This window comes from Hydra viridissima, unplaced genomic scaffold (assembly GCF_058129835.1).
Source record: "Hydra viridissima isolate aposymbiotic clone 2 unplaced genomic scaffold, HvirCarnegie_v1 scaffold_4, whole genome shotgun sequence".
Classification (NCBI taxonomy): Eukaryota; Metazoa; Cnidaria; class Hydrozoa; order Anthoathecata; family Hydridae; genus Hydra; species Hydra viridissima.
This window is the reverse complement of record NW_028324303.1, coordinates 15,928,719-15,951,513: the sequence shown is the minus strand read 5'-3', so window position 1 is coordinate 15,951,513 and position 22,795 is coordinate 15,928,719. Positions and strand designations below refer to the sequence as shown.

Below are 22,795 nucleotides of genomic sequence, written 5' to 3'. Positions count from 1 at the left end.
TTGGAACATAGTCTTGATACGGTCCATTTTTTCACGCGATATTTATCACAAATACTTTTTTGTGAAGTTCCACTTACGTAACCGCCAATAATTTTCTTTCTTAGTTCCAATCCAAGACTGTCGGGAGCCATTTATTAACTTGAAGTCATAAAATAATAAATATTTCTGGATGCTACTGGATGCTTCCAGATGCATCTTCTGGAAACTTCTGGAAGCTTCTGCATGCTTCTGGAAACTTCTGGATACTTCCTTTAATTATTAAAAAACTTCCGTGACGTTGACACGGACCAGACTTTAGAATATGAAACAATTCAAAAATGTTGCACTTGTTTTGTCCGCTGCAAAATGGCACTTGTCAACGAAACTCTGCCTGTGTGCTGTCACCTGTCAGCTGATTGCTCATGTCATGGCATGCTATGACTCCAGATTCCTTAACTGTTTGCTGTGGTAGTATAGTTCGTTTCGTTTTTAAGACATGTAAAATTAGGAACACTTTTTAGCATTGTTCGATGTTGGTTGCAAATGTTTTGTCCAGTACTGTATATAAAACAATTATGTTGACGCTATAGTATACATGTTAAATTATTATTATTATTATTATACCATTTAGCAAGTATTACTTTTCTGGGCTAAATATTGTGATCTAAAAAATAACTCAAGATTAATATGTTGCTGTTAAATGTGGGCATACAAATTTGATGTGAATACTTACTAAACAAAATCTGAAAGTGTTGCAGTGCTCAAAATTTAATTTTGCTTCGTTGGCCAATCAAGTTACACTGTCGCGCTTGCTTAGATGTCATTAAATAGGCCATGTTTTGCTTGATAAATTGTGTCAAGCTACCTCCACTTTTACTGACAAGAACTAGGAAAGACATTGTTACCCTCAAGTTCTACAATCGAACCAAGAATTGGCCAGAGAGAAATGTTTGAGCTGTTAAATAAAGGAATACCATCAATATTTATGTGAAATGTAAGCTGTGTAGTATCAGATGAAATTGAAGATTTATTTAGGAGCATAGATAAACAGCTTTTTAATCCTATATAAAATAATTTACCACCAGCTACAGAAGCAATAATAATGTTTCGATCAGTTCTAAGAAGTGTTCTAGCATCTTAGGCAAACCTAAATTTGATTTTTGCAAATTCTAAAGCAAATTATTAATAGCACTATGAGATATATTAAATGCAATCGTCTATTGCTTTAATTCATCTAATACACTTTCATTCACTTTTGTTACGCAATTGTTGCCATTAATATCATCATTGTCTAAATCATCATGCACACAAGCTTTCTATTCAATGTTATCACTAGATTCTTCAAAACTTACGATAGAGTCAATAAAAGGTAAATTTATATTGTCATCCGACCAGCATTAATTTTCGGCAAATTTGGGAGAAGACTCAGGTAACAAATTATTTTTGACAATTGGACATGATTTAGAAGAATTAAACACTGAAATATTATTCAGTGACTCGGATTCATTGCATGATACTTCTTTCACAATTCTTGCTATTTCAACAGCAATTTTTCTACGTTTTGTTCTGTCTGAACTCATAATAAGGTTACTTATATCTTCGTAATTTTACAAAATGTTTTTCTTTTATTTAACAATATTAATTAACAAACAATAAATAGATAATAATATAATAACAAATAAAATTAAAAAAGTACATGGGTAATAAAATCTTATTAGGTTATAAATATTCCCCAATTACCAAAATAGTTTTATTATAAATTAAATGAAGATAGATTTTATAAATTATATGCGATTAAAATTATTAACAACGTATATTTTGCTTTCTCGCGGCAAACGCAGCGTTTTAACTCTACATTTTCTTTTCTTATAAAAAACTCCCATCCACAAAAAATTCGCCTTCAATTTACACTTTACAAATCAACTCAAGTATTTCCATAAAAATACCGCTCAAAGTATGTTTAAAGGATTTTAAGGAAACTGCGCAATGTCCACTCTTTGTAATTGCTTTCACGCGTAGTGTAATTACAGTATCTCAGACAACTCAAACCCGGATGATAACCATACCAGATCGCTGGTTCAAAACCGTACGGAACCCGTCTGTATAGGCTTGCGGGGAACTTTAGAATTAAAGTACGTGAAGACAAAAAAATACTTTGAAACTCACTGGAATCCTAACTGTTCAATCGTAAATACGCTGCCTACGAATATTTGTGCAAAACGAGCGATGCAGCTAAGAAATGCAAAGCAGATAAATATCAAACGTTGAGCTCATTGTCATTTATACATTTTGGGTGTGATGATTCAGCACTGTTGGATGTATAAAAGATTCAGAACATTCATCGTCATTTCGATGATGTATGTTCTGATTTTGCATTTTCTTGAATTGAAAAAAAATTAATATGACATTCTCAATCAGTAAGAAAACGTTTATTAATTTCTACTATATGCAAAAAATGTTTATAACCATAATGTAAAAGCTTGTGTACATGGTAAAAAAATGAGATAAGCCAGAACCTGTATTTTTCTACTACTATTGCAAACAACTAAACATTTAATTTATTTTTAAAATCTCGTTCAAAACTTAGTAGCTTTTAAGTAAATTTTATGAACTAATGGCATAATAATTGCAGTAAGTTACATCTCATAATTGTGGTGAAGCTCTTAATATTAAACCGAAAATAAATAGCTTCATTGAAAATATATAAAATTGTTTCATAAAAGAAACGGAAGTTATTTCTTTTCCCCTTCCTTTTCAACATCCCAAAAAAGTTGTGATGTAGGTATCGCAGTTCGAAGAAGAACTAACACAAACCCCTCGCAGCGGTAGGTTGCTTTTTTAAAACTTTAACTCATCTCTACTACATGCAGTAATCTAATTTACCTATTAATGAAACGAACAATGTTGAAAACAAATAAAAGAATGCTTAATAAACATGTACAAAATATTTGTTTATAGCATATATATTAATAATTATACTATTCTTCATTTAGCATTTATTGCTTCTTGAGCTTTAATTACAATATCCAGAAATGACCAAATCTTCTTTCAAGTGTGCTAGTTGTACACTGTAAAAAATGTCACGGCAAATTGTCTAATAAAACTGCCATGTCACGAAGCCCGATTTAACTCGCGACATCAAGGATTAAAACTGTCACAACTTTTAGATAATAAATTTGGCGTGACATTTATAATTAAAGTAGTCACGCGACTTTTGTTAATAAAGTATGGCGTGACACTTAAATTTTTTATTTGTCACAGGACATCTAAAACACTATCGGGTCGCATGTCACCAAGCCCGATTTAACGCGCCACATTAAGAGAAATTAAATGTGGCGCGTTAAATCGGACTTGGTGACATGCGACACGATAGTGTTTTAGATGCGCCGTGACAAATAAAAAATTCAAATGTCACGCCATACTTAATTTTAAAAATCGCGTGACTAATTTAATTTACTAATGTCTCAACTTAATAAATAAATTGAATAAATGGTACACTTTACTTAAATAAAATAAATAAAAAGACCAAAAAAGTAATAAAAATTATATTTTATTTTTTTAAAAAGAAACCATCATCAAATATAAACATAAATATTTAATTTTGAAATTTCCTAATGTTTTTATTTGAAGAGTTAAACAGTTTAAAAATATAAAGATACCACAACACTTTTCACAACACTTTGCATTTTTTTAGCTAAAGTTTATTAGTACAAGCAAATGGTATTTGCAAGACATAATGCTGCAACAGTCCCAAAACTCCTCCAAATGATCTTGGGTACGAGAGGTCCATGAAATAATAATACGCGATAAGTTGAAGCACATGTAGTGAATCATTATGCCGATGACTTATTGCTATTACTTTCCCTTTGTCAACAAATGTTACATTTTCTCCTAAAATAAGTTGCGGCCCAGGAGAAGAAACATCTGCAGCCTAAAAATTTTTTAAAAAGTGAAATTAAGTTTACCTTAATAACATACATTACAAAAATCAAAATATCAAAATATAAAAAAGCAACAACTTTTTGTTAAACTTACACTAACAATAACAATTGGACACAACACCCCTCTTCTGGCAGTGTTCTTATGAAATTGTATTAGGGCAGATGGAAAATCTATGCCGGGATACAACTTTTGAACAACTTGCAATAGCCTATCTAATGCTGCTTCTTTGGTAACTATGTTCATTCTTTCATATTTGTCCATGATCTAAAAAAGTTGCAACCACATAAAGAACATTTTGTTAAAAGTGCACAAGACACAAATTTATTAAAGAAATGAAAAAAACTTCACACTCGTAAAATTTTCTGAAAAAAATTTTAATGTTAAATTTTCTGTTTTATAAAAAATCGCCCCTTGAACAAAAGTTTAAAGAAAAAAGTAAACTATTTGAATGAAAATAATAAATCAAGTTTTAAAGGTTCATACTAGTTTTATTCATGAAACACATATTATAATAAATTATATCAATGAAAAAAATATTTGTGTTTTGGTCACATATTCACAATTGAAAGTTCAGACTAACTCTGATCTCCCCCATTGGGGATGGGAGGGAGTGCATATATATATATATATATATATATATATATATATATATATATATATATATATATATATATATATATATATATATATATATATATATACGTTTAACAAAAAGCGATTCATATATCCATATTATCGTCAATGTGTCAATAATATAAGTATTATTTGCTTACAATTTCTGGATAGAACAGGTGCTCTTTGTGTTCTGAATATGGCAAAGAACAGTGCATATTCCTAACTAAACAACATATGTGTTCAATATCAGGAACTTTTTGTACCAAAGCAAACTAACATGCAAAAAAATTGGATTAACTCTAAATTAAACCTTATTAAATTCTTACTGTATAATTTAGGTAAATTTTTATTAAAAAAATATTGATAAAAAAACATTTCTTTTGAAAAAGGTATTATGGGTATTACCTTTCTATCTTCATTAAGTGAGCTATCATTTATTCCTGAAATGTTAAGCATTCTGTAAGCATTTTTTACCTCTATCAAACTTTTTAAACAACGCTCGCGTTGCTTCTGAATTACATTCGACACACATTTTACAACTCCACCCTGAAAAATAAAATTTATCATTTGAATATTGTCTAGCTTTGTGTAACAAATGGATATGTTACATACACCTGAACATTAAAAAAAAATTATCATTTTACCTTTATTTGGAATAATAACCTATGCTGTGCTTAATTAAACATCAAATAGAATTAATGCTATGAACTATTTATTGGTTTTTACAATTTATTTTTGCATGAATTGTTTCGCCGATGTGTTAATGAAAATTTAAAAATATGATAATAGTATATAAGTGGTATAACTCAAACTTACTGCACCCTCTTCTCCAAAAGTACAGTTTGGATATTACTGTTTCAAAAGTACAGTAACAATGATAATATTTTTTTCTTATTGAAGGCATTCACTTGGGAAGACACCCTTCAAGGTGATGTGCCAATTCATTACAGATATCTTTTAAAGTGTGTTTACGGCAAGGCACCAAACCGTTTAAATAACTGCTGCATTCCATTGAAAAGATAGGTAACTAATAATAAAAATATATAAATATATAGACAGAATAAACATTTCTAATGCTTAGATGACATTTTAGCAAATATATATTCTATATACATTTAAACGCTTATATATAAATAAACAGTTTATAAGTGATCTTATAAAGTTAATAAGAATTATTAACTGTTGAAATAATATCACCAACTTGGTATGCAACTGAACCAATCACAATTCTTTTTTTAAAATGTTGAGTCTGCCGTAAAAAGGATAAGGAATCAGTTGACCATTATCATCAAGGAAGTTTAAAATTGTGTTCCACCGAAGATGTTGACAAACTGATTTGGCAATGTTTTTAAACTTTTACCAACGTACACTTTTTATTTTATTGTGCTTTGCTTCAAAAGTCATGCAAAATTGATTTTTTAGTGGACCAAATTGATGCATTTGTTCAACAAAATGAAGTAAAAAATGATGTTTTGGTATCAGATTATTTGGCCATAGTAAAGCACATGATTTGTTATGCTTTTCAATAAGAGCTTGTAAATCCAAAACAGTTCTATTTGTAGTTATTGGTGACAAAATAAGTTGAAGAATTTCCAAAAGATCAAGAAAATTAACGTAATGAGGATCATTGCAATCGCTGTATTGTCCAAGAAAAGTGGAATGATACGAGCAAGAATCAAAATTTGAGCAGATGTTTGAGACCCTGAAATATCAAAGGTAGTTGGATAAATATCAGGCTTATCTCTGGCTTCAGAGTATGAATAAGGAAACTATTTAAGTGCAGCTAATGAGTATATATGTTTTTCACAAATATGTAATCGCAGCAGAAGACATAGTTCATGGGGCACTAGTCCTTTTAGTAAAATGTGCATGGGATCATGTGGTGTGTTTTCAATAATATCAAAAGCGGTGATTAATAAAAGTGCACTCTCATAGTTTATGCCATAAAATCTTGACCAATAGAGTTTATACTACTAAACCTGTAATAAAATTATCAGAACAAACTCTAGAATAATTTATATAGAAATTCATCTTTTCAGGTTTTATTGCAATAAACCAGTTACTTTTAGCACAATAAGAGTTAACATTTTAGTGCAACAAAAAACTCTGTACTTGTTTGTTATTTGAACCATCATGACTTATTAAAAATTCTATTTTTGTAAAAGCTAGTGAGGCCAGATCAGAACACTAATACTATATGACACAAATAGTCTAATAAAGTTTTTTAAACAACAATAATAATTGTAAATAATCGATTGGCAGTCCAATTGCGAATAATAGCAATGTACACAATGATATTGTGTTAAGATAATCATTATCATAGTGTATAACGTGGTAAAATGAGCTTTAAATACTGAGTAATGTATTAAGAATAACAATTATAAATGAAGAATAGGTATTCTTAATGCATCATTGAAAGTACTTATACCAGATGTATTATTAACTTATTTTAATGACATAAGTTGTGACAATTTATGTAGAGTGTATTTTTAGCAAATGTTCTTTAAACATTGTATTAATGGTAATATGATAAAAAATACAACTCATCATACATATCATCTACAGCCAAAACCAATGGCATGAATTTTGATAAATATGAAATTTTAATTATTTTAGACACTTTAGTCACAGAATAGCCACGAAAAATTAATTGGTGTGATACTTCTTTTTTTCGCTGCGGACAATTGTATGTTTTATTAGTCACGCGATATTTAGCGTGTGGCGCGAAATTTATAAGTATGGCGTTACATTTAAACAGTTATACTCTCCGTGACATTTATAATTGCTTGGAAATTGTATAAATCGCGCGACTTAGAGCATTTCTTTGTTAAGATTAAAAAGTGGCGTGAAATTTTAATATTTTGATGTGACATTTAAGAATTTGGCGTGACATTTTTTGCAGTGTAGTCAACTTATTGTTTTAGGTCTAATCAACTATGCGCTAGATTTCACTGAAGTTTGGATTTTCTGTGATGTCAGCTCCTGCCTGATCTTGAGCCTAAATGTAGATGTTTAATGTGTTCGAGCCAGAAAAGCTAGGCAGTTCCTCTTCTTTTGGCTGGGAAAGAGTTTTATTTCTGAGCCGGTTTGCTGTTTGATAGGATGTACCATCCTGCATTAAAACAAATTTTTTATTGCTAAAGCTGACTTACACCCAGAGAACGACAGGAACTGAACAGCATTCTTTAGGCATTGTTAACACCCTTTCTGACACTTTATTATAGAATCAAAGGTAGCAATTTGAGCTTGGATGTTTTAAATCTTTCTAGATATATTCAATATCTTACTAATGTTGCATGAAGTCAGGCCTGCGTGAAGGTTCTTAATTCTTACTCACAAATTTTCTCTTACATTTTTAAATTATAGCTTTTAAGGAACAAAGCTGACAGGAAAGTAAAAGAGAAAAGCAAATCTACCAACTAATTTATTTCTTTTACAATCAGGGAGAAACTAACGTGGCACATGTTGAAAAAAGGTTGCAAATCCGTACTTATGCAAAATGCAATATACATTCCAAAAATGCATAAGCTTTGATCTTTTAATTATATCTAACGTTACTTTAATTAAAAGCTAGTTTTGAGTTATTTTACAGCGATTTATTTTATAGCGACAAAAAAAAAAGGAAAGGTTTCCTTTACATATCTTTTCGTAAAAGCGTTAACCCAGTGGGCACACGGACGACTTTAAGACGTCTTAAATACGTCCCATCGGGACGTCTTTATTTTGTTTGCTTTGGAAATACAGAAAGACGTCCTGCGTGGAACGTCTTAAAGACATCCTTTGAGAAACGTAAAAAAGACGTCCCGATCGGACGTACAAAATTGGTTCAGTTTGGAAATACGGAAAAACGTTATAGATGGAACGCCGAAAAGACGTCTTATTCGTTTTTTTTTAATTTAATTTTTAGTTTAAATATTAACTCTAAATTATTTTTTCTAAAAACATTTTTTCTTAATTATATAAATTAAACAAACTTAATTAAACTACCATATTCATTTTGAATAGAAGCAGAAAAGTTCGAATTCAACACACAAATTAGTAAAGGAAAATTTATTTACAGAAAACTATTTACAAAAAATGGTTTGATGCTACGAATGCTGTGAATCATCACTTCCACAAAAATCATTAACATCATCCTTGTTAGCAGACAAGACGGAAGAACAATTTCTTCCGCCACCATTTTTTCGATCTGGAGCACGTTTTAGAATGTTTCCAACAATCGAATGAACTTCATTCTCTGTTAAATCATTCGGGGCACAGCCTAAGAAATGAGTTATAATATTAGTAAAATTGAATTTATGCAACAAACTCTTTTTAATCTGTTAATGTATAACTCAGATGATTTTTGTGCGTATGTAGTATAAATTGAAAGAACAATCTGTATAAAGCACTTCAGAAATTATAAGCATAAGAAAATTTTATATAATAATAAAAATATTTTATATTAATGTAAAAATATATTATTATATAAAAATATATAATAACAAAAAAATATAATATATTAACAAAAAATACCTATAATTATCTTCATTAAATTTGTTTTTCGAAAACTCTCTTTTTTGGTACCAGCCAAGTTAAATAAACTCATCAGTTTATTTGACATCAATCTAAATAAATAAATGATAAAAATAAAAACCAAATCCAATCATAAGCAGTTTAAAAATTATGGACACCAGTTTTAAAATTACGTTCTACTAATATGCATCAAACATGCAATGATCTTAGAGATTAGGAATAGTTAGTGTATCTGATAGGGTGAGTCAGGGAGGGTGGTTTAGGGATGTAGAGCATAAAGATGCAGATAATTGGTAATCAGCATGTAGAGAGTTAGCAGATTTAGGAGGTATAGAAGTGAAAACATGAAAAAAAAAATTGGAGAGAGTGTGTTACAGATGACATGAAAAAGCAAACACATACTTAACAAGAATTGCTTTCACAGCTGCATAACTGGAATTACCACCAACATTTGATAATTGACGCTTCTAAAAATAATGAACAGTGCAAATAATTAACATTTTGTTCATAACTTAAATGTTGTAATTACTAGTCATACTAGTAATTAAATGACAAAGCTGGTTACCAAATCCGAGAAAATAGGTCAACAGGTAAAACCATGATTATACATGATTTAATCATCATTTCTTGTTTAAGGCTTTTAATTTATTTTTTAGAAAAGTACTACTTCTTACTATATTCTTTTCTACTTCTTTATCTGATAAAGAGGAGTCAAATTTTTCGAACTCTTCTAGCGTGTCAATCTGTGATAAATCTAATGATGAACTATCTGCTCTTAATATATTTTTAATGCCCTCCGTTTCATCACAAATGCCTGTTAGTAGATGGAGCACTTTGTATTGAAATTCTGAAAATTAAATAAAAGTGGTTATGAAAAACTTTAAAAGTATAATAAAGACTATATACTTTGAAAATTAACATATTTAAATACTTCCTGCTTCTAAAGGGAATTTTGCATTATTCAACTTTTTTGAATTTTCTATTTGAGAACTATCTGATTTTAAACTAACATCAGTTGGACTTAACTTCCTCATGGGTGCTTTTTGGGATACTGAAAAAGTAAAGCAAATTGTGTGAATATAGCTATGATAAATTATAAAAGATGATTCTTCTCATAGTCAAGAAAAAAAGAAAAAAAAAAAAAGAAGCTGCATAAAACATACCAAGAAATTACAGTACAAAACAGATAAATTTGTAGTTTATAAACAAGAGTTAAAAATATAAACATGTTTATGTTTACAAATGGTTATTAAATGACAACTATAACATAATTTATGACAAATATAGAATATGAACTTACTTATTTTAGCTAATAAAGACTTTAAAGGAACATTCATGTTTTCTAGTATTGTTTTTTTTTTATGATAATTTTGAGGGTCTGTCTGGGGTCATTAACAGCCTTTTAACAGCATGTGACTTAAAGATATTTGATAAGCATCTGAAGTTTGTTATGTCAGGATATGTTGTTAAAACAGAATTTAATCCAACAAAAATATTAGTTTTAAAAGTTGACACAAAAATAACAATCAAGTTTCACATGTATAATATATATATATATATATATATATATATATATATATATATATATATATATATATATATATATATATATATATATATATATATATATATATATATATATAATAACTTTGCAAACATATAATTTTTTTTAACAACATACAGTTTAGATCAGGTCTTGGTATTAACATTTTCTTTTTCTTGGTCTTTTTTTTGTTGGGATCTTTTTTTTCAAGCACCTCATTTTCAATTTCATTTGAAGTGGTAAACTCAAAATTTTCGCATAACTCTCTTTCATCTTTTAATAAAATTTTAAAAAGTATTAACACACCAAACATAAGATGCCTATCAAAAAACTTTTAATTTAACTATACAAACACATACTATTTACCATCTCTAACTTTCTCTTTTAACTTAACAAACTTGTGCCATGATGGATCAGGTGGAGTCAGTTCTCTGTATGCTCTGAGGACATTTCCTCCTGACGGCCAATATGTATAATCTTCATCTACCCAGACTGACGGTATAACACCTTCCTCTTCCAAATTTTCTTCCACCCAAACTGCTCTGCACCAAGCCATTTTTATTAAATTTTTCAAGGTGTTTTCTAAAAAATATATTTTTATGAAATAAACAAATGAAAAGAGCAAGACTATTTCTTTGAAAATGATAAAACAAATATCATAACATAGAATTTAGAAATATTATTATCTGACATTTACAATCAAATGAAACATTTAAAATGGGCTAAGTTCATTCATTGCTAATGACACCCTTGAATTAAAAAAAAACACAGTAAAGATTTATTTAAGGAAAATCACCCTCTTTCTATTTCATGCAAAACAGGAAATATTGCTAATCCACGTTGTTCTGGTAAGCATACACATTTCCTAATAAAACAAGCTCTATAAAGGATCTTACTCTTCAATTTTACATTGCTTCGATGTGGAAGTAACACTATGTTTAGATATGAAGACTGAATTGGTGTATTATGCACATCTTCCAAGTGCCTAATTTTTACTACATCACATAAAAAAGAATCATCTGATATGATTTCTTTAACAAATGCAATTCTGTTTTTTTTAAGAAGAAAGCAATTATCTTTTCCTCCACTAGATATCTTGGTTGAGAGGTTTTTTTTTGTTAGAAACCCAAATGAACTTTCCCATTGAAATTGTCTTTTTACAATTTGTGCAACTGGATTAGAAGAACCTTTTACAGCTTTCTTTACACGCTGAAGAAAATTTTCATAAGGAAAACATGATATTGTGTTTAATGAACTATTATAGTTTAAACAATCATCAGGCAAATGTAATAGATTATGAATATTGTACACTGTAAATGTATTTCCATAGATATATTTGCAATTATAAACAAACTGTGTTATTAAACCAATATACTGCATGCAAAAGTTATCATCAGACTGTAACATAATACTTATTGCAATGCTTAATGCCAAGAAATGTTTGTATGAATCTTTAGATAAAATACATCGTAGAACAACTGGACCGGTATACAAAAGAAATTGACGAAATTCAGTTGCCTTCCATCGATCTAAGTCATTGAGACTCCGTGGCTGACGTACAAATTCACTTGGCATGTGTCCATTTAATGATAGGAGACAGCTTGAAATTTCTTCAAATTGATGAGCAGCTATTTTACCACCAGGACCTATTTTCCAATAATTCAATAACCTACGGACAACACCTAAACATACAAGATGCATGTAGTCCAAAGGGAAATTGTTGATCATATCTAAATTAATCAAAACTAAAGGAGATATAGATGTTTGATGGTGATTATATCCAAAAATTTTTAATGTTATGTTTTCCCTTAGAGGATAATCAATCTCATTGTTAAAAACAACACGACCTTCATGTGTTCCATGAATACAACATCTTTCACAAGAGTCATAACCAGTGTGGGATATGATACATTTCAAAAACTCTCTGGCAGGGGCATCACACAAGAAACACTTAACCTTTACATCATATTGGTTACCATTGATTGATAAACTATGTTCCATCAACTCAATTAACTCTGCAACAAAGTCCTCTAAATAATCATTAATTGAATCAGGTTTTTTGTTTCCACAATACAATTCAACAACAAATATATCAAAGTCACCAAAAGAAGCTAAAATTGGCCACAACTGTGTACTGCTTGACTTATACAATGGCAAACCATCAATGCTAAAACACAATGCAATGCATCTTTCAGTGAAATTGTGATGCAAAAATATTGTTTCTAAACTTTTTTTAATACCTAAATAGGTATATGTACCTCCACATTTTTGTATAATATTAACTTTCCTTGGAGTTTGCAAAAGTGTTCTGGCATCTTTTGGAAGTTCAAGCCCCTCTTCACAAAGTATATTAAGAGGCTCATTGACAGAAGCTCTAGTCCATCTGTTACGAATGGAGCAAGCAGTAAGTTTTTGGCAAAGGCTATAATTAGAATCATCAAATTTAGTATCATCATCATTATCAATGTGGCTCAAGACAGGTAAATCAGATTCATATGATTCATCAGCATCTGAAAGAGTACATGAATCATTATTACTGCCGCCATCAGATTCACGAAGAATGCAACTGCTATTTGAATGGTCAGAGAGATTTAATTCAGCACAGACTAGATTTTCATGTTTTTCAATCTCAAAAGTTTCATCATAATTAAAATCTAGTAATCCAAGCACTTTTTTATTTGTAGTTTTCCATTTTTTTACATATGCTGCCATTATCATAATATTAGTTGTGCTTTTTAAAAAAATGACTGACACTTTTGTAAAATAAATACTTTTATTAACTAAAAAATCAAATTAAATCAAATTGAAAAAATTTTTATTAGTTATTAAAATTAGTTATAGTAACTAATCTTGAGCTTGTTATATAATATAAATAATATAAAAAACTTTACATGTAAGTAAAAACTAAAATAATAATCATATTGATATTAATAATAACAACAACAACCATAATATAGTACCAGTGTATAGGTTTTACATTATTATTTTTTACAGTAAATAAAATTTAAGTGGTATGTTTCTTTATATGTTATCTTTTTATGTTACCAAATAGTTAACTAAATAGTAATTGAAAAATCTTCGACGAGTTCACAATTACTATTTAGGTAACTGTTAGGAAACATAAAAAGGTAGCATATAAATTTAAAAAAAAAATACTTGGATCCAAGTATAAGAATCGCCATTTTTGAAATCCATGCTTATACGCACTTGCAGCCGCGAAAAAGCCGTTTATAAAACGTTCAAAGAAGGTCGTGAAAAGTAATAGCGATCAATTTATTTATTTCGTTACATTTTCGAGACGGACAAGAAAAAGACGTTCATAAGACGCTTTGTTGAGGTTCAGATTGTCTTTAAATCGAGAGGACGTGAAATGAACGTACATAAGACGTCTTTATTCCGCCGTGTGCCCACTGGGAAGGCGACATTCTTTCTTAATTAAATAAACATTATAAGTCATTTGATTTGCCATTACATAATTTGCCATACCGTAGTCAGTTTTATTTTAAACGGCCATTTCGATTTGCATTTGCTCGTGATAAACTATTAAACTCGTATTACGCTCCAGTCAGTTCAGATACAAGATTATAATGATTATCGAATTAAAAATAAAATTTGTGAATTTATACTTGCAATCAAAACATAGATGTAAAACTGTTAATATAAAATTACTAAATAATCGTATTGAGAAATCATCCGAAGTTCTATCTAACGACAATTAAAAAGACCAATATCAAATTTTAAGCGATATTTGTGACACTATTAATGAGAAATTCACTAAGGGTATTCAATTGGATGAAGATATTTCCTTGTTTATTGAAGATGATGATGAACTACAGCAGGACGCAGAATCATTCACAGACTTTAAACTCTTATGTAAGAACGAACTTTCAGGTATTAGCAGGCATTTAAAAATAGACGATCCCAAGATAGATTCTTTAAGTTCAACAAGCAATTACAAAAAAAAAAAACAATCAAACTTACTTTATTAAAACTAGAACCATTTGATGGCAAAACAGAAAGCTGGGTAACATTATAGAGGATTTTAATTGCGCAATTGATCTTAATGATGATTTATCTGACATCTAAAAAGTGACTTACTTGCGCAACTTAGTTCAGGAACCTGCCCTAGCGTTTATAACTGGACTTGCCTCAACAAGCGAAAATTGCAAGACTGCAGACTGCAGAAATACTTAAACTAAGATATGACAATAAGCAAGCTCTTATATCATCACATATGCGTAAACTCCTATCAATAGAGAGAATCCATATTATTAGTAAAATAGAGAATTTAAGACAATTTTTTGACAGCTTAGAAATATAAGTAAGAAGTCTCGAGAACTTGGGTATTAGTTGCGATATGTGCGGAACTCTCCTTATTCCTGATATCTTTTGGAAAAGATATCAGAAGAGCTCACATTAATTGTCAACCGTCAATTTAGTAACAATGACAACTGGGATATTAAAGCCGTTTTTGATCTTCTAAAAACTGAATTACGTGCGCGAGAACAAGGATTGACTAACTGAATTGAGAAATCAAACAGGTTTTTAACTATAGAAACATTTCACACTCGTGCAAATAACAGAGAATTAAATCAAATTCATTCAACTAATTAATTTAACAGGATATCACATCGGTACAATTCATATCCAAATAACACAGATCAAGCTTCCTATTTTGAAAGGAACAATCCAAAAGATTTCCAAAAATTAAATAAATGTTTATTTTGTGACCAGCCAAGTAAATCACAATACTGTCGATCAGTCAGTGGCGTACCGAAGGTGGGGCGGTCCGCCCCAGGCCCCGTCTGGCAGTAGGCCCCCAAATGTTAATACAATTTATATTTTTTTTACTTCAGCCGGATTTTGTAATAGTCAACATTTTTGTTCTGTAATCATAATTGTTTAAAACAAATTGAACCTGAAACATGATCATATCTGCTTGCCAAGAAAATAAACATCCACAGAAAACAAACCAAGATGTAAGAAATTGAAATGACATCTTGGCCAATAACAACCACCGTGACTGTTTTTGAGGCCCTCCGCGAAGCTTCCTTCCCCACACCCGCGAGTACTAATAAATAGATTCGCCCGCCCTACCTACGAGTCTATGGTTCATGATGGTTTAGGTAGACTGACAGATGTTTATGTTGTTTCGTTAATGTGATTAATATACTCTATCATTCAGTACCTCAATAATTCGAGAGCAAATCACGTCTTCAGTTCGTCATCACCAAGTTACATGGTAAGTTATAATTTTATTCCTTCATATAGGCCTAACAAGGCTACGTGAGAAGATTTTAGTTATCAGGTTATAATTTTATATCACACGTCATTTTATGTTGAAGCCACATAAGGGGCCTGTCCTTAAACACTATCCGTATTGTCAATTTAATTACTTGGTTATTAATAACTAATTTTGACCTTAAAAATGACTAGGCCTAGCGTATTTTGGTAAACAATAATTTTTATCAGTAGTACGAAAACATTTAGTTTTGATATTGTTTGCTCGTCCTATCGAATTTCCCATATGGAAGGAGCTATTACCATAGGTGGAATGGACAAATTAAAGCCCGAGACCATGATAACATTCATTTTGGGGGCCCCAGATTCCGAAAACATTAAAATTAAAATCGTTTTTTTTTAATTCCCCCATATTATTCTTATGGTTCATAAATCCAATTAATATCTAGCTTATTTGTGAACATTAATAAATATAATAAATATAATAATTAAAACAAATATAATAATTATAATAAATATAATAAATATAATAAATATAACAGATCTAATAAATATAATAAATATAATAAATATAAATATCATAATAAATTTAATAAATATAATAAATATAATTAATATAACTATATAATTAATATAATATATATATATATATATATATATATATATATATATATATATATATATATATATATATATATATATATATCGCGAGGTTAGAATTATTTTGTTCTATCTCCAAGTTTAAATGTTGGGAGAAAGTTTTTGATTTTTCTAAAAGTAAAAATTGTTTAAAGTTTTAGCTTTTATTTTTAAAGAAAAAATAACTTATGCTTTAATCAATTTATGTTTAAGCAAATTATTTAGAAAAAAAATTATAAAGTAATGCGTATTTTAAAAGTTATTATTACTAACTAAAATTAATAACTCATTTTCTCCCAATTTTTATAATTGGAGATAGAACAAAATGATTCTAACCTCGCGATATATACATACATACATATATATATATATATATATATATATATATATATATATATATATATATATATATATATATATATATATATATATATATATATATATATATATATATATATATATATAGGCCCCATTTACCAAGTGCCGCCCTAGGCCCGTAAACATGTTGATACGCCACTGTGATCAGTTACAAATATTCAATCAAGAAAGAAAACGATCCAAAGCATACCAGTCGCAGGGTAAAAAGTTGGTTCATTGAGAATAGGGTTGCAGTTATGGATTGGCCTGCACAATCACCAGATCTCAATCCGATTGAAAACCTTTGGATGGATGTAAAAAAGGCAGTTTATAGTCAAAAACCAAAAAATCAGCAGGAGTTATGGCAAGTTGTCCAGAATGCTTGGAACAACATTCCTTTAGAACGTTGTCAAAATTTGATTAACCCAATGCCGAATAGATGCAAAGCTGTGATAAAAAACCGGGGGCATGCGATTAAATATTAACTTTTTACTATTGTTTAATTAAATTTATATCATTTTTTTGTTAATAAAATAAATTATTTGCTGTAAAACATTAAATAAGTTAATACTACTATTATTATGTCCAACCTGTTTTTTATACTTATGTAATTATTATAAATAAAAGCAAAAATTTAAAATTTTCTACTAATTAGTTTATCATCTTACACCTATTTAATTAATAATCCAGTATTGCAGTTTCATTTTCAGTAACTGTTTAAAGATAATAATATTAATTCGTTAATTTTAATCACACTACTATTATTTTGTCCACAACTGTAAGTAAACAGTGTTTATCTCAAATAAAATTCTTTAAATGTGGACATCATGATGTTGATTTGTGCATTGATACACAGAATTCTTACCTGCAAAATCAATCTCATCATAATCAATCTGAAGAACAATTTACTTCAGCTATAGAAGCTACATCTAAAGGTCAACAATCTGTTTTGTTACAAACTGCACCATCTACAGTCTTGGATAATGATGGCAACTTACATGATCACAGAATACTTTTCGAGAATTGTTCCCAGTTAAGTTATATATCACCCAAGTTACATTCAAAGTTAAAAGATAAAATATTAGGTACAAAGGAAATAAGTATGAAAACATTTGGTAACAATAATACAACAAAAATTTTAGAAAAAGTTGAGTTACGAATTAAATATCTCCTCAGCCGAACAATAAGAATAATTTGCTACTTAACAGACATGTTCTCCTCTTAATGGACAATATATATATCTTGCCGGTGAAAAGTGTAGACGCTTACATAATCTTAAGTTAACAGACAGTAGTTTGCGAAATGGTAGTATGAAAGTAGATGTTCTGATTGGAGCTGACTTTTATTGGTCATTTCAATTTGATGATTCCAACTTATAGGCTATTGTTAGGTTTCGCCTCACAATTAAATACAATGATAACCAAAAGCAATACAGTTTTATGCTACCATTTAAAGTAAATCGCCATCTAATTAGATTTAGGAGCCTACAGAAGAAACTAAGATTTAGGAGCCTACAGAAGAAACTAAGTAAAGATGAGGCACTTTTCCAATCATACAATGACATTTTAAAAGATCAGTTTTTACAAGGTGTTATTGAACCAATAATCGAAAACGCTAAAGATCTAGGCAAGCTACACTATTTACCCCACCGACATGTTTTGAGAGAGGATAAAATTACAAGCATGATAAGAACTGTTTTTGATACAAGTAGTTTTAAATACAAGAAGTACGCAAGACATCATTGACAACATCCTTTTATGGCGTCAAATCACGATTCCGTGCCCAAAAGATTGTCTGGAAAGCAAATATAGAAAATGCATTTCTACAAATAGCATTATCTCCTCTAGATCGTTATGTCTGGTTTTTATGGTTCAAAGATCTCAACAACATTAATACGGAGAACATTCATATGAAAGAAATTAGTTCGTACAAACTTTTCGGAGACTATTCGGAGTTGCATCATCTTCATTTCTCTTTTCAGTAACACTAATCACACTTGCTGAACGATAATTAGACAACGATCCAAATTCTGTGCACAAACTAATGAGCTCATTACAAGTAGATGATCTCACAACAGGAGCTGACTGTGTAAACACAGCACTCGAATTTTATCAAAAAGCCAAGTGTCATCCCCAAGATACAGGCTTCAATCTACGAAAATTTGAATCGAACAGTAAAGAATTAGAGAATATGAATAATAAGCAAAACTTTCAGGCTCTCAGCGCTACCAAAGTATTAGGTTTAAACTGGAACAAAGGAAATGACATTATAAGATTTGATTTATCAATAATAACCGACACCTAAACCTTCCCAAAAAAACGGGAGATATTAGGATTCATAACTAGCAATAAATCCAGTAACAGTACGGTTTAAAATCTGTTTTCAGGAACTATGCTTGAACAAAATAGGAAGGGACACTAAGCTTGAGGGTAATTTGTTAGTAGTGTGGCAAGCCATTGTTGATAAATTAGGTTTCTCTCAAAATATCATTATTGCAAGGTGGTACACTAATCATTATAATAATCCAGTCCTGGACATTTAATTGCATGATTTTAATGATGCCAGTCTTAATGCTTAAGGCTGTTGTCTCTTTTTATTATACTCTTTTATTGATAAAGAACACCATTGTTCACTAATTACAGCAAAATCTAGAATTGCTCAAGTTGAGAAAAGTACTGTTCCTCGTCTTAAATTAGGAACTGCGTTGTTACTAGCGGAAACTGTCTATTGTTTGAAATAAACTTTCTTAAACTTTTAATTTTAAAGAAGTTATTTGCTGGACTGATTCTACTATCGTTAAGCATTGGATTAATAACAATAAATAAATTTATTATCACTTTATTTAAAAAAGTGTACAAATAATTCGAAATACTTTTAACATTTTCCACTGGAATTACGTTGACTCTGAAAGCAATCTAGTAGATATAATATCAAGAGGTACAACTCTTGGAAATTTACATAAGTGCTAGCTTTGGTTTAATAGACCTTCATTTTTGTATAAGAATCCTAAAGTTTGGCCGAAGTTTGATTTAGCAAGTCAACCTACGGTTATGTTAGACGAATATTTAGCTAATGCAATAACAAGCGACACATTGATTTAAATACTATTGACATCAAAAGATTTAATGTCTATTTATGCTAATTACGTACCAAAGCTTTTGTAATGAGTTTTGTAAAGAACCTTAGGAAGAAGATGGCAGAAGAAGATTTACAGTTATCTACATTAGATTAGAGAGAAATTGAAGCCGCCTTGAAAGTTTGGTATCAATATACGATAAAAACCTCGGAAAATACTAACAATTATAAACAGCTTCAACATGACCTAAATTTAAAAAGGGTTGATGGTATAATACGATGCTATGGTCGACTAAAAAATGCACCGATTAAATCAGATATGAAACATCCTATCTTCTTACCTAGTGATTCCGTTTTTACTGACTTTTTTACTTATTTACCTTCATCACTCATTAGTCATGTATAATGGAATTAAAGAAACTTTAAAGCAACTACGCAGTATGTTTTTGGTACCAAACGCTAGATATTATATTAAAGGCTTATTCGAAGATGCGATTTGTGCTAGCGTTTCGAAGGATTACCTTACTCTTACTCTAAAGCCCCCTCCGCCTTCCTTTGCCTTTGAGCAGACTTAATGATGATCTGGCTTTTAAATTTACAGGTGTCGACTACGCAGGCCCATTTTACAATAAGAATGTATATGAGGGCAGTAATTTATATCTAGTTTGGATTTTTTTATACTTGGTGTTTTACACACTCTTTTTTTTTAAATCTTGCTCCAGATTTTTCAGCTGAATCTTGAATAAGAAGCTAACAACGGTTTATAGCAAAACGAGGCGCACCTACTAAAATAATTTCCGATAACGGATTACAATTCATATCTAAAATAACTTAAAGCTCTATCTCATCTTGTGGTATATAATGACATTTCAATGCTGCCGCTGCGCCCTGGTGGGGAGGTTTCTTCGAAAGACTTGTTGCTTCGACCAAACGTTGTCTCCGCAAAGTAATAGCAATTGCTTGCCTTACATTCTTAGAACTTCTGACCATATTAGCCGAAGTTAAAGCCGTTATTAATAATTATATTTACATACGAAACGCCAGAAAACACCCCATAAACACCAAATCACATGCTATATGGTGGAACAATTAACTTTACAGCAATTAAGAAAGACTTAATAGAGTGAAATTCAAATACACGTAGTACATATATTGAGGGTGTACTGAATTATTGTTAGAAACGCTAGCGAGAAGAGTGCATAATAGAGCTTAAAGAATATCATAAACACACAAAAAGAAATGGCACAAATCAAGTTGAATTAAATGATTTCGCATTAATCAATTACCCTAATGCTAAACGCGGATTGTAAAAAACCGGAATGGTGCAAATATTGATCAAATTATATGACAAGCAAACTCGAGCAGCAGAAGTTAGGTACGTTAATAATTGAAAACCAATTGTTATAGAACGACCTATAAACAAGCTACATTTTTTGGAAGCCTCATGTAAAACACTGAGCAAAACGGTTATTCAAGTGAAATTTTGCAATGAAGATGACATTGAACATTTAGTTAAAATTCAAAAAAATGTTGTTCGGGGAATCTTGTGCGCAATCGCGTAGTCATTCAAGCCTCTTACGATTCCTTTTATTTGTTGTGTAAAAACGAGCATTAATTACAAGAATAAAGACAGTTTTCAACACATTTTCTTATAAGTAAATATAAAAATTTCAATATATCGTATTTAAATAATACAACAGTATACGAAGCAAAACGAAAAAGAGCAAAATATTTTAACCTTTTATTCAACAAAAGAGAATTCTGAGCAACTTTTGATTATTTGTGACAAAAATCAGCTCCAGATGAGTGATGATCAATTATGTGGTTTATGATGCAACTACATTACAATTTTTCACCTGACAGGCTGAAAAAATGCGCAATAGAAAGAAAATATTTCTTTATTTGATTGAAAAAAGATTGTTCTTCCTTTTTCTGTTATAGGTATAACTGTTGAATGCATTACAGCATTAGAGTTTTGTGCAATATGATTATATTAATGTTAAGTTTCCTCAATTTTAATCCAAAAATTAATAAAACTTTGTTTTCCACAGATGGATTATTTTATTATCGTTTGTTTGATTTAAACCTTTTACGATATTTTAAATTTACTTCACCAAATTTACGGACAATAACCAGTAAACTCTGATCTGTTTTCATGCTTAAATTAAAGATAAAGCCTTAATTACGATGGAATTATGTTCTTTTTTTTCATGACGCATAAAGAGGATTCAACACGACTTATTTTTAACCTATAATTACAGACAGTCTATAGGTTCACAAATCCTTGGCTTTCTAGTATAAAATTCTCCATCTAATATACAAAATTCCTCAGACAGACAGTTTTAACTCTCTAAAACTTCATACTTTGATAAATACAGCAGTTACTATTTTTAACGCTATAGAAGTGTTCTGGTTCGTTAATTCTTAGAAGATTGGTATTACAATGTTTAAGTATAAATTCTTTGTAAAACCGCACTCGATAACAAGTCATCCAGAAATATTCGATTGGAATTTAATGTGTAAACCATAAATCCATTAAAGTTCTATAAATTGACTTAAACATAACGGTTCTTTATGTATTAGTCATATTGCTTACCACGAGTTTCATGGTAACACCATGGGTCTCTATGCTATCCATGCACCTTCATTCCTTGAATTTCCTGGATTCATCCCTTAGATTCTTCTCTTGGATTTATCCCTTGGATTCTAATTATTACTATATGGGTCCAAAGCATTAGTTCATAGGTTCCAATTAATTCCCCAAAGTCCCAATGGTTATAACATGGGTTCTAATGATTAAACCACGAGGTTCATTTATTAAAATCATGGTAGCATGCTCAAATCCACGTTATGAAGCCATATCAAATGACAACTAGTTTAGTAAATATA

General features: G+C 29.9%; 2 protein-coding genes and 2 pseudogenes across 16 annotated transcripts; all 4 read right to left on the bottom strand.

The window, feature by feature from the left end:
- Nucleotides 1-852: 852 nt before the first annotated feature.
- Nucleotides 853-1,586, bottom strand: LOC149890125 (uncharacterized; annotated as a pseudogene).
- Nucleotides 1,587-3,647: 2,061 nt separating this feature from the next.
- LOC149890124 (uncharacterized) lies at nucleotides 3,648-5,818 on the bottom strand. Its single transcript, XM_090085550.1, has 6 exons — nucleotides 5,738-5,818; nucleotides 5,353-5,563; nucleotides 5,011-5,082; nucleotides 4,695-4,808; nucleotides 4,015-4,185; nucleotides 3,648-3,910 (listed from the first exon to the last, which is right to left on the bottom strand). The coding sequence occupies exons 4-6, from the start codon at nucleotides 4,749-4,751 to the stop codon at nucleotides 3,674-3,676; spliced, it is 465 nt and encodes a 154-aa protein (XP_089941676.1). The 5' UTR covers nucleotides 4,752-4,808; nucleotides 5,011-5,082; nucleotides 5,353-5,563; nucleotides 5,738-5,818; the 3' UTR covers nucleotides 3,648-3,673.
- LOC149890123 (uncharacterized) lies at nucleotides 5,699-6,623 on the bottom strand (annotated as a pseudogene).
- A 1,948-nt stretch (nucleotides 6,624-8,571) lies between these two features.
- On the bottom strand, nucleotides 8,572-13,899 carry LOC149890122 (uncharacterized). 15 transcript variants are annotated; one of them, XR_016451759.1, is made up of 8 exons: nucleotides 11,491-13,463; nucleotides 10,961-11,176; nucleotides 10,733-10,867; nucleotides 10,062-10,102; nucleotides 9,726-9,898; nucleotides 9,454-9,518; nucleotides 9,052-9,143; nucleotides 8,572-8,797 (listed from the first exon to the last, which is right to left on the bottom strand). XR_016451759.1 is itself a non-coding variant. In XM_090085024.1 (8 exons), exons 2-8 carry the CDS (start codon nucleotides 11,148-11,150, stop codon nucleotides 8,625-8,627), a joined length of 948 nt encoding a protein of 315 aa, XP_089941150.1. In that variant the 5' UTR covers nucleotides 11,151-11,176; nucleotides 13,751-13,899; the 3' UTR covers nucleotides 8,572-8,624. The 15 variants fall into 15 exon arrangements, 7 of the variants coding, with proteins under 7 accessions (XP_089941150.1, XP_089941143.1, XP_089941144.1 ...); XM_090085024.1 differs by lacking the exon at nucleotides 11,491-13,463 and adding an exon at nucleotides 13,751-13,899 and having other exon boundaries at nucleotides 9,983-10,102; XM_090085017.1 differs by having other exon boundaries at nucleotides 9,983-10,102; nucleotides 11,491-13,743.
- Nucleotides 13,900-22,795: the final 8,896 nt, after the last annotated feature.

Excerpts from the sequence above, each read along its gene's own strand:
- LOC149890124 (XM_090085550.1), bottom strand. The coding sequence starts at position 4,751 with ATGCACTGTTCTTTGCCATATTCAGAACACAAAGAGCACCTGTTCTAT. Across the intron at positions 4,186-4,694 it reads ACCTGTTCTATCCAGAAATT|ATCATGGACAAATATGAAAG; the intron begins GTAAGCAAATAA and ends CAACTTTTTTAG. Across the intron at positions 3,911-4,014 it reads GTCCAATTGTTATTGTTAGT|GCTGCAGATGTTTCTTCTCC; the intron begins GTAAGTTTAACA and ends AAAAATTTTTAG.
- LOC149890122 (XM_090085017.1), bottom strand. The coding sequence starts at position 13,312 with ATGATAATGGCAGCATATGTAAAAAAATGGAAAACTACAAATAAAAAA. Across the intron at positions 9,899-9,982 it reads ATTCCCTTTAGAAGCAGGAA|AATTTCAATACAAAGTGCTC; the intron begins GTATTTAAATAT and ends TTTAATTTTCAG. Across the intron at positions 9,519-9,725 it reads AAGAAGTAGAAAAGAATATA|AAGCGTCAATTATCAAATGT; the intron begins GTAAGAAGTAGT and ends CATTATTTTTAG.